Here is a 17963-nt window from a genome sequence, read left to right as displayed (position 1 = left end):
GGATTAGAATTCTGCATGCATTTCACTTTATAAAAGAAAAAGTAAATACAATCGATACAGACTTTCATTATGCGAATCTGTTTCGGTGCAGGTTTACGCATTACATCACGTTTAGGCTACTTTAGTTTTTGCAGTTGAGGTTTGATTGCGTGTTTTTGAAGGAATTGTCAAGTCTCAGAAACCACAACGTATTTAAATGTTTTGAAATGACATACAATAGAAGTTGCCGTACGGTTCAACAATCCGATAATGCTTATAGTTGTTTGTACATTAGCCTACATGTAAATCCTGTTTCACACGTAAGCAATTGGAGAATAACTGACCAATCCCAATCCGCGGACTGGCGCATGTGAATGAAGTCATTGACAATCGCCGACTGAAATGTATCATGTAACAGGTGTTTGTAGCGTGACACAGCGTGTTTTGAAAGTAGTTTGTGAAACGTTTTGAGATACAAGCTTGCTTTTAAAATTAAAAGAAATGGAGGCTGTTCCTAAGGACTTGCGCCATTTACGGGCTTGTCTTTTGTGCTCTCTTGTTAAGACAATCGATCAGTTTGAGTATGACGGTTGCGACAACTGCGAAGCCTACCTACAGATGAAAGGGAATCGAGAGATGGTTTACGAGTGCACAAGTTCGTCTTTTGACGGAGTCATATCAATGATGAGTCCTGAGGACAGTTGGGTCGCCAAATGGCAGAGAATCAGTAATTTTAAACCAGGAGTCTACGCAGTAACAGTGACTGGTCGACTACCTCCAGGTATGTGCAGGCCACAGCTTTACACTCCCAGACACCAACTTGACACTCACAGATACAACTCATACACTACTATCAATGATGGAAAAATATAGTATAGTTACCTATAAAAGACCTGTTTGACACACTCCTGGTGCTGCCTCTGTAAGTCCCCCTACTCCATTGACCCATGCTGACCTTGACACGGAGGCAGATACAGGATAACCACACAGTGTGTCAAACAGGTATTTTTCATAGGTTGGAAGACACTATACTTACACTTGTGTCAAACTAAGATGCTTAAACCAAATCATGTATGGTGAATTTATAAAGGTTATTGTTTCTATTATTGATGTGAACATTTTGTGTGTGTGTGTGTATGACGGCACAGTTGTTTGTGTGTGTGTGTGTGTGTGTGTGTGTGTGTGTGTGTGTGTGTGTGTGTGTGTGTGTGTGTGTGTGTGTGCGTGTGTGTGCATGCATATGCGTGTCTGTGGTCCATACAATAATGCCTTCCTTTGTAATTTTTTCCCTTTTCCACAGGTGTGGTGAGGGAACTGAAAAGCCGAGGAGTGATCTACAAATCAAGAGATACTGCTACTACATAACTATCATCCCTTCATTTCATACCGTAGTCCACGGCTGAACACGTCCGCAGAGATTTACTTTACTTTTAAACAAGGATGGATAGTATATCAGTATCTATTTTTTTAAAGAAGAAAATGTTTATAAGCTTGTGTGTGTGTGTGTGTCTGTGTGTCTGTGTGTGTCTGTATGTACACGTCCAGACTTTATTTATGTAGTATTTTTAGCTTATTGCTCTTTGTTTTTGAGACTTATGTTGAGAGATGTTTGAATACAAAGTTTCAAGTTTCAAGTCTTGTTGTTGTTTATTGTCAGATGCACAGAACAACACAGAGTCAGACTGGGCACTGAAGTTCTTAAGACATGACACCGCACAACAACCTACCATAACATAACATACCATAACCTATAAGTACTCTGGACATAAATTACACATATGATAAACCTTCTTAATTTACAAATAAATATACAATCTAATATGCTAAACATATAACACACATATAGTAAGTTATACTAGCCTAAAGAACCTATACTACCTTAAAGACAAGTCAAGTGTGGGAGTAACAGGTAATGCAATATTACCGATAGTGCAAACAGTAGATGAAAGTGACAGTGTGTAAAGTGGCGAGAGTGTATCACTGTCCATTTAGAAGCCTGATGGCCCTTGGAAAGAAACGGTTCTCCAGTCTCCGGGTACGAGACTGAAGGCTCGGTAACGCTGGCCAGAAGGCAACGGAGTAAAAGGTCGGAAGGATGGATGGGAGCAGTCTTTCAGAATCCTGCCAGCTTTTCTGAGGCATCGTGTGGTAGGTGTCCTGCAGACCCAGGAGCTCCCTGCCGATGATGAAGCTCCCTGCCAATGTTGAAGCACCCTGCCAATGTTGAAGCACCCTGCCGATGTTGAAGCACCCTGCCGATGTTGAAGCTCCCTGCCGATGTTGAAGCTCCCTGCCGATGTTGAAGCTCCCTGCCAATGATGAAGCTCCTACAGTGCCTTGCATAAGTATTCATCCCCTTGGATGTTATACTCTTTTATTGCTTTTATAAATCAATCATGGTCAATATAAGTCGGCTTTTTTGACAAAAAATGTCAAAGTGAAAACAGATTTCTACGCAGTTATGTAAAATAAATAAAAATAGGAAATGAAAAATAAGTACTTGCATTCACCCCCTTTGAAGTGACTGACCTAATTCAACAGAGGTCCAGCCAGTGCTAGAAGTCTCACAATTAGTGAAATGGGGATCAGTGTGCAGTGAATGTGTCTCAAGTGATTGTAGTATAACGACACCTGTTTCTGAAAGGTGCATTCACTGGTCAGTATTCAGTAATCAGTATTCCTGGCTACTGTTACACCATGAAGACCAAGATCACAATTTAGCCAAACAAATTGTCACAAAAGCTAACTTATATTGACCATGATTGATTTATAAAAGCAATAAAAGGGTATAACATCCAAGGGGGTGAATACTTATGCAAGGCACTGTGTGCTTGTGTTTAAAGATGAACTGGTATTGAGTCAATATTGCAATGATTTTCTTTTACCTTTCATTTTCTAAATGTTATAGTAAAATCCTGAAGACATCTCTTGTATGTTTTCTCTGGTGATACCCAAAACATACTTTTGCTGCTTTCAAAAATATGACCAACAGATGGCAATGAAAATGAACAAATAGGCAAATCACAATACATGGGCACATCTACCGTAGAGAAAAGAAACTACAAGCCTCATTTTTTGTGTGTGTATGTGTGAATGATAAACTGTTTATATTCTGGCTCCTAAACACATCTAATTTATATCTGATGCAATACTTTCAATAACACTTTAAAATAAAGATGCAATTTGACTGAAATTTAAATGTGTTTTGTACTTAACTTCCACAAATGTGTGTACCATCACAGTCGTTTTATTCAAAAGTTTATCCCATAACAAAGCTTATCTGCACCTGAACCTGTTTGGAAATACAAGTAGCAGCACATTCCACTTTTCTGCGTTGAGATATGCTGAGCGACGAGACGTTTTCGTGGCCTGGCCCCTTAATATCTGGCAGTGGTGTAGTCCAGGGTATACGCAGGTATACGGAGTATACCCACTTATTTTTCAGTCAGCATTGTGTATACCCACTTCTCAAAACAGGGCGATTATCCTGTGCTGTATGGGCTGCTTAAAAGAATTAAGAGTATACCCACTTCTCCAGGGACCACTACACCATTGATATCTGGTGTCTGTTTTGAAATGCCAAGAACCCGTCACAGTACTATCAACTGAAAAAGAGAATGGCACCAGAGGAAGTGTAAACAAAGTCTGGATGGTTCCCAACAGCAGGTCACTGTGTTCTACATGGGCACCAGAGGACTTGACAAGGCTACAGATTATTTTTGCAGATTTGTTTTCTTTTTTCTTGATTAAAGATTGTTAAGGGCAACCTGTGTCATGAAAAAGGCCCTTTGCATATTGAGTATCCTAGTTTCTGTCAAGTAGAGCATGCTTGCAGAGATCTGAAACATGTCCGTGCCTTTGTTATTGTCTGATTTACCAGTCGAATAATGTGCTGATATTCAAGGAACATTGGAGATTCCATGGTGTGAACTCTTCCTAGGATAAGCAGGGTTTACACAGATGAGTTCAGATGAATCATTAGTCACGCAACAAGGACATTGGCAGCATGTATTGTGTGTACTGAAAACTAGACGTACCACATAGCCGTGCTTAATATGGCAGAGAGAATTAGAATGAGGAGTAATCACAAGATATTTTCTGTTCCAAGAAAAGTGTCTTATTTTGAAGGATAAGGTCACATTTTTGGAAACATAGATAAAAAAAGTTTGTTGAATATCTTATTCTGAGTTTTCAAGACATTTTAAAATATAAGGAACAATTGTTTGTGAATGTAGGGCTGTCCATTGATAGAATGTGAAGCCAGGGGCTTTTCACTTTAGTTTTTTTTTTTTTTTAAAGGATATTGACATTGATAGGTTGGTGAGGTATATCTCTCTAGATATTAAGATTACATGTGTGACAAAAGGAAAAACTATTTAGTTTTCTTTTTTATCCCTATATAGCCTATATGTATGTGTGAGACATCTCCCCAAAAGTGCTTTGACCCTACCCTTCTTCAGGGGGTGCTGGCACGATGGGAAACACACACCTAGGGACACAAACCTTCTATTCCATATCAGCCATGTGGGGATACAACCAAACATAGTTGGATCATGTGGACCGTGAAGTCTAAGTATATGATATTGTCGACCATTATCGTGGTTATTATTTTTTTTTCCAAAACTATGGTTCTTATCCCCAACCATTTTCCTAGTTAAACATAAAGAGAGTGTAGAAAGCATTACCTGTGTGTGTGTGTGTGTGTGTGTGTGTGTGTGTGTGTGTGTGTGTGTGTGTGTGTGTGTGTGTGTGTGTGTGGCATGTGAAAGGGAGTGTTGGATAGGTGGGGATTCTTGTGTTTGTGTGTTTTCATCTTCAACTTGTAGGTCAGGTGTCGCCCAGAATTGAATTATGGTTACCTTTTGTCTTTGGACATATCCCAAGAGCAGGAGGCGTGGTTGGACCGTCCTCGTCGATGCAGAGGAGAGATACATCAGAAGCAGAGCGCACGAGACGCAGAGCGCACGCCACTCAAAGAGCGCCAGTGTGGACCACGAGTGACACTTTCTTCTTGAGCTTTAACATTTAACAGATATTACAAGAAATACCTGCGATAGACAACCCGACAGAGTCGAGTCGCGCTGTGATAATCTCGACGGGATGAAAACACCCATATCTCTCTTCTTGATTGGCGACCTTGCGTCACTTATCCATTGCGCTTTTGGCATCGGCTTTGGATTCGGAACGAGACTTTTCTGCCTGCCGCTGACCAAAAGCACAGTTTAGCGATGTGGATATTTCATCTGCTCCCCGTGTTGTGTGTTTGGCTAAAGTGTGAGAGTGTGTTTGCCTCTCCTTTCTCGTGTCCGCAGATTTGCGTGTGCTCCATCAACAGCATCAGATGCAATAACAAGACAGAGCATGGCGCCACTTTGACCCAAAAACGAGCTTGCATTAACCTGTAAGTCTTCTTATAGCCACTTTCTAATATAACTTGAAATTTGTATTGGAATTTTTGTTGTTGAGTGTTTTACCTAGAATCTGAATTTTACAAAGATGTTGCGGGATTTAAAAGCTTATATGCGTTCTAGAAGAGTGGAAACAAGTATTTAATATGTGTTTGGATAGTCCATTCCCTCCCTGTCACAAATGAATCAGAGGTTCGTTGTTGCCATAGTTGTGTCGGCATGTTCAGCACATTTGGTCAGAACCAGGATAATCATCTGAGCAGAATCATTTGATATCCACCAAAGGTTGAAAAACATTCCTTTGTTTTCTGGCTTATGGTCAGTCCAAAAAGAATTTAATGTCAGAATCCACAGACATGCTCTTTGTATCTAAATGTCACAGAATGGGGACAGGACTCATACATCGTGTCAGGATTTCTTACACTAAACAAACCCTCCATCCTGTTGAGTTGTCTATTGAGCTTTCAGGTTTCCATTTACTTTAATTTTATAATATAAAAATAATAAAATAAGAACGCAGTCATATACAGTTTGACAATCAGTTTGCATAATCATACACCGAATGTATTTCTGAAGCATTCTGTATGATAGATACGCACTATTTAACCATGAGCAGTGTTGAAGTATTGCTGAGAAGTAATGCTGACATAATATTATTTCAGAGTGATATTGGGGTGTATCTCCTGTACTGCTAGTCTGTTTTTATACTCCCTCGCCCTCCACAGTGTATCAGTATGATCATTAATGGACGTTCATCAGATGCTCATTTGAAGTAGAACACAGGAGGTGAAGTCTCTGGAACATAATCATCCTCACACAAGTCAGCACAGACACGATGTACATACTTTAAATAGTCACAAGCCAATTACCTCCCCTGGAACTGCAAACGATAATGATTTGCCTTTGAAAACTCATTTATCTGGAGAGTGAACTTGAGTCTGAATATTTTGGAGCCAAGAAAACATAAAAAAGAAGAGTTTGCAACCGGTTGGTGAAGTCTTTGACCCATACAATGTGGTCAGTCTGTGTCCTGTAGATCTTACAAATATTGGTATTCATTTTAGTCAACTAGATAAAAGACACACAATAATAGCTTGGACAAATGAGTTTTTATGGGGTTTTATATCAGTTTGTGGAAGTTTTCATCAATCATGATATTTTGTAAACAACCTCAGTGTCCCAGGAAGCGATGGGACATTTGATTTACTGTGGACATTTTGTCCAGGCATTAATAAATGTAACATCAGCTGGAGCATGTCATTAGAGTCTTTGCTAATGCAGTACTTCACTTCTCTTGAGAAATACAGTACCTGCTTTGAGACACAATGCATTCAAAAGTCTATATCAAAGACGTATGGTTACTATCTCTACTTTATAGATTTCCTCCTGCCTAATTAAAGTAGTCACATTTACATTAACTCCTTTGGCAGATGCTTTTATCTACTACACTGGTGTGACGTGGCCAGTATGACTGAGTTCAGGAAGATATGTGCAGACCAAGAGGTCACCCTGTGGGCAAGTATTATTATAGTTAGCGATAGCATTAGTGACTTGAATTTGATTTGGGCGGCCATCGGCAGCCAGTGGAGTTTGATGAGCAGTGCAGTGATGTGCCCTTTTGGGTGAGTGGAAAACCAGACGCACCACCACAGTCTGGATCATCTGTAAGGGTTTCACTGTGCAGGCTGGGAGACCCGCTGGAAGGGCAGTAGTATAGGTGAGAGGTAACCATGGTCTGTACCAAGACTTGGGTGGCATACGGAGTCAGGTAGGGCCAGACAGTGCAAAGGGCTGGAGACAGACACAACATGGTCAGAGAAGGATAGCTGGTCATCAATCATGACACCCAGGTTTCTCACAACCTTTGTTGGGGTGAGAGATGAAGAGGCCATTTTGATGTTGACATTGTGATGGATAGATTGATTGGTTGGGATGACCAAAGTCTTAGAGAGGTATAGCTGAAGGTGGAATTCCTTCATCCATGTGGATATGTCTGAAAGACAAGTTGAGATCCGTGCAGTGGGTGGGGTCATCTGGTGGGAATGACGGGTATAGTTGGGTATCGTCTGCGTAGCAGTGATACAAGAAGCCAAGGGAGCAGAGCACCTAGCCTTGGGGCACCCTGTGGTGACGTGACGGGACATGGATTCTTGTGTTTGCCATGACACAGAACCCCCAACGTGGTGGGGTTCAAACCAAAACTGCGCTTTGCATTTCCACGAGAACTGTGATATACCAGGTCAGGGGCTGCTGACGGATGCAGAGAGATAAGCACCGAGGACTGAGCTGCAGCTCCTGCTGCTAATAGGGCTTCTGTCAGGGAACTCAGACTGTGGAAGTAGATGTTCATGTCACCTAGGAAGCAGCCGTGGGGACATGGAGAGTTTCTGGGAACAAAGATAGTGGTTGAGGATTTAGCATTTGGATGTCCATCGATCTCTTGACTTGTTAAATGTTAATGTTAAATGTAGTTAGATGTGACACATAACTGAGTTGCACACTAAGAGGTGGTGGCTTTGTCTGTGTTTCTATGTAAGTTCGGAGATTAAATAGTCTAGAGTTAGTGTCACTTTGTCTGTGTCACTATTTAAGTTTTGATTCATGCTTGCTGGCGTTTGGTTTGGTGTAGTACTTAAAAATATGACCCTTGTGTGAGTTAGTGAAGAGGTATTATTTTTAAAATGCTACTAGCAAGTCATCTTGTCAGATCCTGGACATGTACAGCTCTGGTTTTCAAAAATCAGCTATCCTTCTTCACTTCTTAAGAAAAGCATGGATATGGTCTTTGGGTATGTACACAATGTATTGAATTATGTTGATGTAAAAAAAAAAAAACTTTTCTGACGTGACCCAAGTTAGATAGCCTTTCGACCAATAATTAGACTATGGGGAACTAACGGAAGTGAAGGTCTCTTGCTCCCTCTCTCTCCATCTCTCTCTCTCTCTCCCTCTCTATCTCTCCCTCTCAGTTTAATTGACTTGAATTGATACACAAACTTGGGGAAGAAAGCACATACGTATAGGCTATATAGAGATGTAAAAGAAAACAAAACTGTCTCCCTTAAAAAACAACCAAAAGACAAGCCCCAGGCAAACTTGACCTTTCAATAGCTAGACATGCCTCTGGCCCAGGCTGAGACAGTGTCACACTAATGGGGGGCCTGCCAGTCTTCAAATCGCAGCCCAAGGGCCTGCAACGCACTTTGTGTGCTCATTGTATGTCGTGGCTGCGAGCAAGTGCCATGTGTGATCAAGCTGTCAAAAATAGGTAGGTCAAGTTGTTTTGTTTGCCAGCGACAGGTGTTTGGCATGCGGCCTCCTGAGGTGTCTTAACAGTCAGGGGTGCGTTTGGAGAGGGTGGCTGGTGAGAGCAGGCTTTAAGGAGTGGAAGAGTGTAGTGCTCTTGTGTCCTCACACGCCTCCGAGACCTTGCTTCAGTAATGATAAGGGTTACCCTCAAATCAAGGACACCAGACAAGCAGCACAATACTACTTTTAAAGAGGGGAGCAGCAGGAGGTGGAGGAGGAGGAGGAGGATGAGGAGGAGAAGGTGGGGGAGGAGGAGGAGGATGAGGAGGAGAAGGTGGGGGAGGAGGTGGGGGAGGAGGAGGAGGAGGGTTTGTATTGGTTTGGTCCACTTTTTGCCAGTAATTAAAATCAGAAGAAAATACAAAGTAAATTTGGTTCTTTGATTAGGTTGCCATGCTTGACATCCAGTCTTTCTCCCAAAATGGTCATCTTATTTAAGTGATCAGAACTGATTCAATTTGTAGTCATTTCCACTAATCGAGGTGTACAGACACACTCCATCATGTTCTCTGCTGTGATCTTACAGGTATGATATGTCATACATTCAGCTAGTCATGGGGGGTTGTGTTGGCCTGTTTAGTGTCCACATTCTATTGTTATTTATTCACAGCAGACAGAATGATGACCAGTGACACGGGGAGTCCAAACATATCCTCACAGCAGAGACTACAAATCTCAAAACAAAGAGTTGAAAACCCAAACAAAATCATGACACTAGATACTTGACATTAGCCGCATTACCCTACTTGATTACCCTACTTGATTGAGATTACCCTACTTGATAGAAACATTAACATGACACTCTAATTGTGACTAATGTTCTGCAAGCAGAACATTTTTCCCCTTTCACTGCTGTTTCAAGGTGTGCATGTAGATGAATGCACCGTTGGCCAAATACATAACATGTTTCAAACTCTTTAGACCTGTTTTAGGACATGGAAATGAGGCTGTGCAAGAGGCCTCACATGGAAATCTAAAAGCATATCAGTCTCTGTTTTTAGAGGAAAAGACCTTGTGGCATGTGTTCTTATCTAGTCAGTGGTAGAGAGTAAATTCTTTAGTGACGCACACTTCCTTGAAGTTTTTCAGACGTTTCAGGGCACTCTGCTGTACTTACACAACTCAAAATGTACAAAAATAACTTGCGATAGTCTAGTTATATTTATTAAATGGTTGAAGTAACCCTTTATATCATTAGACTGTTGAATGTATTGTGATTGATTGGATGTCTTAGTGAAAGCCCTCACATGATCTGTAATATGATATGACTGACCTGAGCCTTTAGTACTTCCTGTTCTAAGCACAGGTACCCCAAGACCAAGCTCAGGATGTGAGCCACCTTAATAAGTGAGTACATTTCAAAGACATATCAAAGCATTCCTGCTCATGTTTTCCCCTCCCATTTCAGCAACCTTCAGTTCATATCTCTGAAGGACATTGGCAGCCGCAGCTTTGATGGGCTGCGTGACGTGAAGAGAATGTGAGTATGGGCTGTGTGACGTGAAGAGAATGTGAGTATGGGCTGTGTGACGTGAAGAGGATGTGAGTATGGGCTGTGTGACATGAAGAGAATGTGAGTATGGGCTGTGTGACGTGAAGAGAATGTGAGTATGGGCTGTGTGACATGAAGAGAATGTGAGTATGGGCTGTGTGTCGTGAAGAGGATGTGAGTATGGGCTGTGTGACGTGATGTGAAGAGGATGTGAGTATGGGCTGTGTGACGTGATGTGAAGAGGATGTGAGTATGGGCTGTGTGACGTGAAGAGGATGTGAGTATGGGCTGTGTGACGTGAAGAGGATGTGAATATGGGCTGTGTGACGTGAAGAGGATGTGAGTATGGGCTGTGTGACGTGAAGAGAATGTGAGTATGGGCTGTGTGACGTGACGTGAAGAGGATGTGAGTATGGGCTGTGTGACGTGAAGAGGATGTGAGTATGGGCTGTGTGACGTGAAGAGAATGTGAGTATGGGCTGTGTGACGTGACGTGAAGAGGATGTGAGTATGGGCTGTGTGACGTGAAGAGGATGTGAGTATGGGCTGTGTGACGTGACGTGAAGAGGATGAGAGTATGGGCTGTGTGACGTGAAGAGGATGCTAGTATGGGCTGTGTGACGTGAAGAGGATGTGAGTATGGGCTGTGTGACGTGAAGAGGATGTGAGTATGGGCTGTGTGACGTTATGTGAAGAGGATGTGAGTATGGGCTGTGTGACGTGAAGAGGATGTGAGTATGGGCTGTGTGACGTGACGTGAAGAGGATGTGAGTATGGGCTGTGTGACGTGAAGAGGATGTGAGTATGAGCTGTGTGACGTGACGTGACGTGACGTGACGTGAAGAGGATGTGAGTATGGGCTGTGTGACGTGACGTGAAGAGAATGTGAGTATGAGCTGTGTGACGTGACGAGACGTGAAGAGGATGAGAGTATGGGCTGTGTGACGTGAAGAGGATGTGAGTATGGGCTGTGTGCCTTGACGTGAAGAGAATGTGAGTATGGGCCTCCCAGGACTGTCCTGCTTCTGCCTTTCACTGGGAGGAGGACGGCAGTTTGGAGGACATAGTTGTATTTTTACAAAAAGCCATGCTTTATTTTGCCTTTTAATATCCTTAATTGTTAATGTGGTGTTAGACAAACATGTCTCTGGGTACTCATGCAGCTCTGAGCTACTACTTTTAATCTGATTAAAATACGTATGTCTGTGTTCTGTGTGACTAAGTGCAGTCACTGAATGGATTTGTTTAATTGGGTCAAATTGAACTGTGGTCTACCGAGTGAAATAGAAGATTTCTCTTCATGTGTGATGAAAAAATAAACCGGCTGCATTGGCGCATGTAAAGACAAAGAGACATTGGACAGGTTCATCATAAACAGGCTGTATTGATGCATGTTAAAGAGAAAGAGACATTGACAGATTCATTATAAACAGTATTGGCGCTAGAAAGAAAAAGAGACATTTGACAGGTTCACAATGAAACCTTTTCAGTCAAATGTATTCTCAACACCTCACCAAGAGAAACCTCTCGTCATGAGTCATAAGTCATCACCAGAACTTTTATTTATTTTTGTTCCTGACTTCACCTTCCTGAAATCGTTTTATGTCCATGAGGATTGAACATGAATTGGAATCGTTTAGATGTCAAGTTTAAGCCTACAAGCTGTCTGTAAAAATGACATTTTAAATAACTTTGCGGGTCAAAATCTCAGTCGAAGCTTCAAGAAACATCGTGTGTGAGTCAGGAGCAAAGGGTTTGCTGTTGTGGTAATTCATATATTTTTGACACAAGAGAGGTACTGTACTTACTTTTAAAGGTTACAGTTCATAAAGCCCATTTGGTCAAAGGAACTCTAAAATAAGAAGAGATAGAGGAATTCACAAATGTTGAAAACATGACGTGGCTTTGAGAGAAGACTTAGATGTTCTGTCCTCAGTCTGTGTTGGAACAAATCGAACTATTGCAATGTAAAATCTGAGACTGGTCAAATTGGCTCCATGAGCTTACAAGCTTTAATAGTAGACAGACAAAGTGTGGTTGTAATGACATTGGCCATGGGGGTTCATCGGCAGGCGAGGCCTCTTCCTGATCTGCCATTAATGCTCTCTTCTTTCTGTGAGGAAGAGTAGTACATCGGAATACAGATGTAACAGAGGGGTGAAAGTTGTCTGCTAATCGGAATACTGTTTGGAAAAGGTATTACAGAGGGGTGAATGTTGTCTGCTAATCGGAATACTGTTTGGAAAAGATATTACAGAGGGGTGAAAGTTGTCTGCTACAGTTTCAGGTTTTTGCCTGGAGCTGGGAGTGTGCACCGTTGACCATGTGTGTAGCAGTTTTGGCAGTATAGAGGTGCTCTGACATTGCTGTTATCTTCGCATTCAACAAAGGCATTCTGTGTCATCCTACCCTTTTATGGCAAGGGAGTCGCTGAGATAGTTGCACCACAACCAAGGGTCAGTGTGTCGTAATACAGACACTAACTGTTGCCTGTGTTTGTGTGCTTGCTGAAGGTAGCATTGATGTCTTTGGAGATGATACCTGGGCGACTCATTGACGGAGGGTAGCGGAGTGAGGATCATTCGATGATTGCCAATCATTTCAGTACCCTAATGTTCTTGTGTAGTATGTTAACCCATTGTACAACCTTTCCTATGCTGTCAAAGCACTGCAAAGATACGTGCCAGACTCAATAGACGTATTAACATTGCACCTGCATGTAGGCCTATGTTAATGCTTGTCATACTGGTTAATGCCTTACTAATTAATAGTTAATACTGTTCTGGTAGTCCTCAGCATGAGGGTGTAAGTTTAAGAAGCGCCAACATTACTCCTTGCACTGTAACTTGACACGCCTGCCTGGCTGGTGAGCTCTAAAGGTTTCTGTCATTGCAGACGGATCACACACAGTGTCACGCTGGAGAGCATCCAACCTAAAGCATTCAACAATCTCCACAACCTCTCAGAGATGTGAGTAGCACCTGCGAGGGGCAGAGCGTTAAAACCCAAATGGAGATGTTGATTTATTACTTCTCCAAGGACTTCATGTCCCAACTGATGCTCAGATGGCCTGCGATGTACTGCTCTTATGTCTCCTCCTCATCCACCTCCTCCTCCTCCACCTCCCCCTTCTCCTCCTCACAGCCTCATCCAGAACACAAGGAGCCTGGTGCACATCGGCCGACGCGCGTTCAACCACCTCCCAAACCTGCAGTATCTGTGAGAGGCCACTGGCTCTTTGCCTGTCTGGAGTGAATAGATCCCATTGCGGGCCTCTCTCATTATATATACTGTATATACTGTATATGTGCCTTTGGATTTAAACTGGTTTCTCTAGGGTGAATGTACTGTATATATATACACAGGATATATAAATATACATATATATACAGTATATATATATATAGTATGTGCCTTTGGATTTAAACTGGTTTCTCTGGAGTTAATGTATATTTATATATACTGTATGTGCCTTTGGAATTAAACTGGTTTCTCTGGAGTGAATGTATATTTATTTATTTATTTATATGTGTGCCTTTGGAATTAAACTGACTCCAAATTCCTGTTATATTTTTTCTCTCTTAAACAGATGCATTTCAAACACTGGGATTACAGTGTTCCCTGATTTGACCGCACTCTCTTCCCTTAATCCCGGTTTGGTCTTGTAAGTTTAAGTGTGGCACACATTTTCCAACGTCTAATGACAATGTACACTAGGCAGTGTTCCTGGCATCCTTGTACCTAAACAAAGTCCAGGATGTGAATCTGTTGCAGTTGTTTATTAAGAACTTGAATGGTCCGGCATGTTGTTCTTCATACTGATTGTGATTTTACAGGGATATCTTCGATAACCTCCTCCTGACTTCAATACCAGCAAATGCTTTTCTGGGAATTGCCACTAGTACCATGTAAGTAGATTATGTTGTCCTTTTCTGTCAGGAAATAGACCAGTTGTATCTCTTGTGTTCGTTCAGGTTTACAGTATTACTAATAGAGGTGGGAGAATAAAATTGATACATAAGATTATTGTTTGGCATGATATTCCAGTGATACAGTGGCACCAAGTATTGCAATATTAATTTATTTTAATATAATGTATTTAACATTAAGATTTGTGTCTACTATGATAACATTGCTTCTGAAGTCCAGTATTTGCCTCAATACCTAATTATGAGTCAGAGTCAAGAACAAATGTACTGCAGAGACTCCCATTACATTAAAATAAAATATGGGAGAAATAAATCGCTGATTTGCAATTCGAAACATGGCCTAATGTTGTTATAGTATTGTTTCAAAGGCCCTGTGGTAATTCCCACCCGTAATTACTAACTTGTGTATGTGTGTGTGTCTGTCTGTTTCAGGAATCTCTACAACAATGGTTTCAAAGAAATACAAAGCCATGCCTTCAATGGGACAGTGATAGACAAACTGTAACTACAAAAAAAACAATCCTTTCCACTATATTTACATAAGTATTACAAATGTTGTATGATTTGGAAGCTAGAGAAGTATCCTCTAATAACATTGTGTGCCATGTTGCCAGGATCTTGAAGAACAACAAAAACCTGCATGTGATTCACCGAGAGGCCTTCACCGGAGCTGTAGGCCCCACTTTACTGTAAGTCACTCTGTCTTTACTCAGTGAACACAGCGGAATGTTCCAGATGCTTCCAGAAACAGTGGAGAATAGGGGTCAGCAGTTTCAGGTTACTTCATTGTGTGCTTGTCATTGACCAGTACATATCTTACAGTCGTTTGGGAAATGACAGCCGTTTTTAGGAACAGTCTCAGTAAACATTCTCTGAACATTCAGATTAGTTAATGAGTTGTGATGTCCCAGTCAGGAGGCGGCCCTCTGCAGTGGGTTAGGTGGGCGGACTGCGTGGCACGTGCTAAGGGCTCCGGTTGCTTCTGTGTCCCCCAGGGATGTGTCCTCGACCAAGCTGGACACCCTACCGCCCCGTGGCCTCGAGTCGGTTGGGGTACTGATGGCCACGGCAGCATTTGCCCTCAAGAGACTTCCGAACTTCAACAGCCTGCCAAGCCTCTGGCACGCCAGTCTGACCTACCCCAGCCACTGCTGCGCTCTGGACAGCTGGTTTGCTCTCAGGTAAGAGGCTGGGAGTGACTGCAGCTACAGTGTGTGTGTGTGTGTGTGTGTGTGTGTGTGTGTGTGTGTGTGTGTGTGTGTGTGTGTGTGTGTGTGTGTGTGTGTGTGTGTGTGTGTCTGTGTGTGTCTCTGTGTGTGTGTGTGTGTGTGTGTGTGTGTGTGTGTGTGTGTGTGTGTGTGTGTGTGTGGTGTGTGTGTGTGGGTGTGTGTGTTTGTGTGTGTGTGTGTGTGTGTGTGTGTGTGTGTGTGTGTGTGTGTGTGTGTGTGTGTGTGTGTGTGTGTGTGTGCTTATGTAACATTGTACAGTCTATATTTTGTGGTTCTGGTACAGGAATGTTCTACTTATAATTTTAATGACGTGCAGATAATGTCTTGGGAGCTTTAAATAAATCTAGACTGAATCAGTGAGTTTTCAACTGTAATTTACGGTACAGAACTTTATGGTACAGAACTTTACGGTACAGCAATTTACGGTACAGTCCTTTACGGTGCAGTACTTTACGGTACAGTGGGCATTTCCCGAAACAGCAACAAAGTTGCTTTGTAAATAGTTGGCTGACCTGTGAGAAACTGTATTTTCAGGTCAGAGTATTCAGACATGCGGAACCATGCCGGGTGTGCTACCTCATATGCAGGGGCACAGATTGTATACCAAAATAGACATGTTAAACCAAAATAAATAAATATGTCCAATCAAGTTTTGAAGTAGAAACAGTTTGTATGACAATACTACCAATGCATAGCTAAACCATAAATAATAGTGCAGAGAGGGAGGGTTCTTTGAAGTGGTCAGACTGATACAGACTGGGGAAAGTGAAAGGCAGGTGTAACAGTGACAATATGAAGACACAGATGGTGACACATACTGCTAAACTAACACAGGGAACTACACAATAAACACAGATGATAACATGCACACACACTCACCTTAGACACAAACAGGAGACATAAGCTGCCTTCTAATTTGGAACAATTAAGCATTTCACACTCACCATGCCGTGTGCTGCTTCTCACAGTCTTTCTCTTACGTATTGCGGCTTCGCTAACCCCCTGTACATTACAATATGAAATCATGTTTAATAATATTTACCATAACTTGATTCTCCAGGGAATCGCCTCTTATTGCTGCTGTGAACAATGGGTCCTGTGAAGACGACACTCCCTCAGCAGAGTAAGTTCACAGGTCATGGTGGCTTCATTGCCTTTGCCAAAGTAGAACTTTGTGTATTTTATTAAGATTCCTTGTCAATTAAATTCCCAAAAGGTCAATTAAAGCTGAGGTGTCATGAAACGTTTCTCCCCTCCTGTCTTGATGTGTAAAGCTGCAGAGCGTTGGAGCCTCCTGTCATCGGGGATACGACATTTGAGGAGGACATTTTTGGCAGTTTGGATTTACAGTATCCAGACCTAGACCTCCTCGGGACAAAAGCATCCCTGACATGTACCCCAGAGGCGGACGCGTTCAACCCGTGCGAGGACCTGGCAGGCTTTGGCTTCCTGCGCGTGGCCATCTGGTTCATAAACATCCTGGCTGTCGTCGGCAACCTGACGGTTCTGCTGGTCTTCTTCATGAGCGGCACCAAGCTGACGGTCCCACGCTTCCTGATGTGCCACCTGGCCTTCGCCGACCTCTGCATCGGCGTCTACCTGCTGATGATCGCGGCCGTGGACCTGCGGACGCGTGGCCACTACAGCCAGCACGCCATCGAGTGGCAGACGGGCATGGGCTGCAGCGTGGCCGGCTTCCTGGCTGTGTTTGGCGGGGAGCTGTCGGTGTACACGCTCTGCACCATCACCCTGGAGCGCTGGCACACCATCAACCACGCCCTGCACCTGGAGCGCCGCATGGGCCTGGCACACGCCGCCGGCATCATGGCCGTGGGCTGGCTCCTGTGCCTGGGCGTGGCGCTGCTGCCCCTGGTGGGCGTGAGCAGCTACAGCAAGGTGAGCATGTGCCTGACCATGGACATCGAGACGCCCCTGGCTCAGGCCTTCATCATCCTGCTGCTCCTCATCAACGTGGGGGCCTTCCTGGTGGTGTGCGTGTGCTACGTGCGCATCTACGTCACCGTGCACAACCCCGAGTTCCCGGGCCGCAACGCCGACACCAAGATCGCCAAGCGCATGGCCGTGCTGATCTTCACCGACTTCCTCTGCATGGCGCCCATCTCCTTCTTCGCCATCTCCGCCGCCTTCAAGGTGCCCCTCATCACCGTCACCAACTCCAAGATCCTGCTGGTTCTCTTCTACCCCATCAACTCCTGCGCCAACCCTTTCCTTTACGCCATCTGCACCAAAGCCTTCCGGAAGGATGCCTGCAAGCTTCTATACTCCATGGGCTGCTACGAGAGCAAGGCCAGTCTGTACCGCATGAAGACCTACTGCTCGGGGAATTTAGTGGCCAAAAGCCACTCGGACGGGGGGGCCAAGTGCATGAGAGGGGTGCAGGACCCGTCCTCCTTGCAGCATCAGAAATCCCGGCTCAAACCAGAGGCCAAGGGTAAAGATGGATAAAAAAAAACATGAAACTGATTCAGCGACCCAACACCACCAGTTAATTTGCGGTCTTACATCTCAAAGATATTGTTAGTTATCAAGCGTCTCATACCTGACCTCTCATGACGTCTGTGTCCCTGATCAGTATTAGACTTACGTATGTAAATAA

At 43.2% G+C, this 17963-nt stretch overlaps 2 protein-coding genes across 2 annotated transcripts; both read left to right on the top strand.

The window, feature by feature from the left end:
* Positions 1–382: 382 nt before the first annotated feature.
* Positions 383–1613, top strand: LOC308373740 (transcription elongation factor SPT4). The gene is made up of 2 exons (XM_080849370.1): positions 383–760; positions 1280–1613. Exons 1-2 carry the CDS (start codon positions 481–483, stop codon positions 1342–1344), a joined length of 345 nt encoding a protein of 114 aa, XP_080705496.1. The 5' UTR covers positions 383–480; the 3' UTR covers positions 1345–1613.
* Positions 1614–7117: 5504 nt separating this feature from the next.
* lhcgr (luteinizing hormone/choriogonadotropin receptor) lies at positions 7118–17812 on the top strand (the record flags this gene model as incomplete). Its single annotated transcript, XM_080848591.1, has 9 exons — positions 7118–7155; positions 10105–10176; positions 13084–13158; positions 13333–13407; positions 13778–13852; positions 14550–14618; positions 14732–14806; positions 15113–15298; positions 16621–17812. 9 exons carry the CDS (start codon positions 7118–7120, stop codon positions 17810–17812), a joined length of 1857 nt encoding a protein of 618 aa, XP_080704717.1.
* Between the last annotated feature and the right edge of the window lie 151 nt (positions 17813–17963).

The sequence above is a fragment of the Sprattus sprattus genome, assembly GCF_963457725.1.
Source record: "Sprattus sprattus genome assembly, chromosome: 12".
NCBI lineage: Eukaryota > Metazoa > Chordata > Actinopteri > Clupeiformes > Clupeidae > Sprattus > Sprattus sprattus.
The sequence above is the reverse complement of the archived record's forward strand: the minus strand, read 5'-3'. Positions and strand labels throughout refer to the sequence as shown.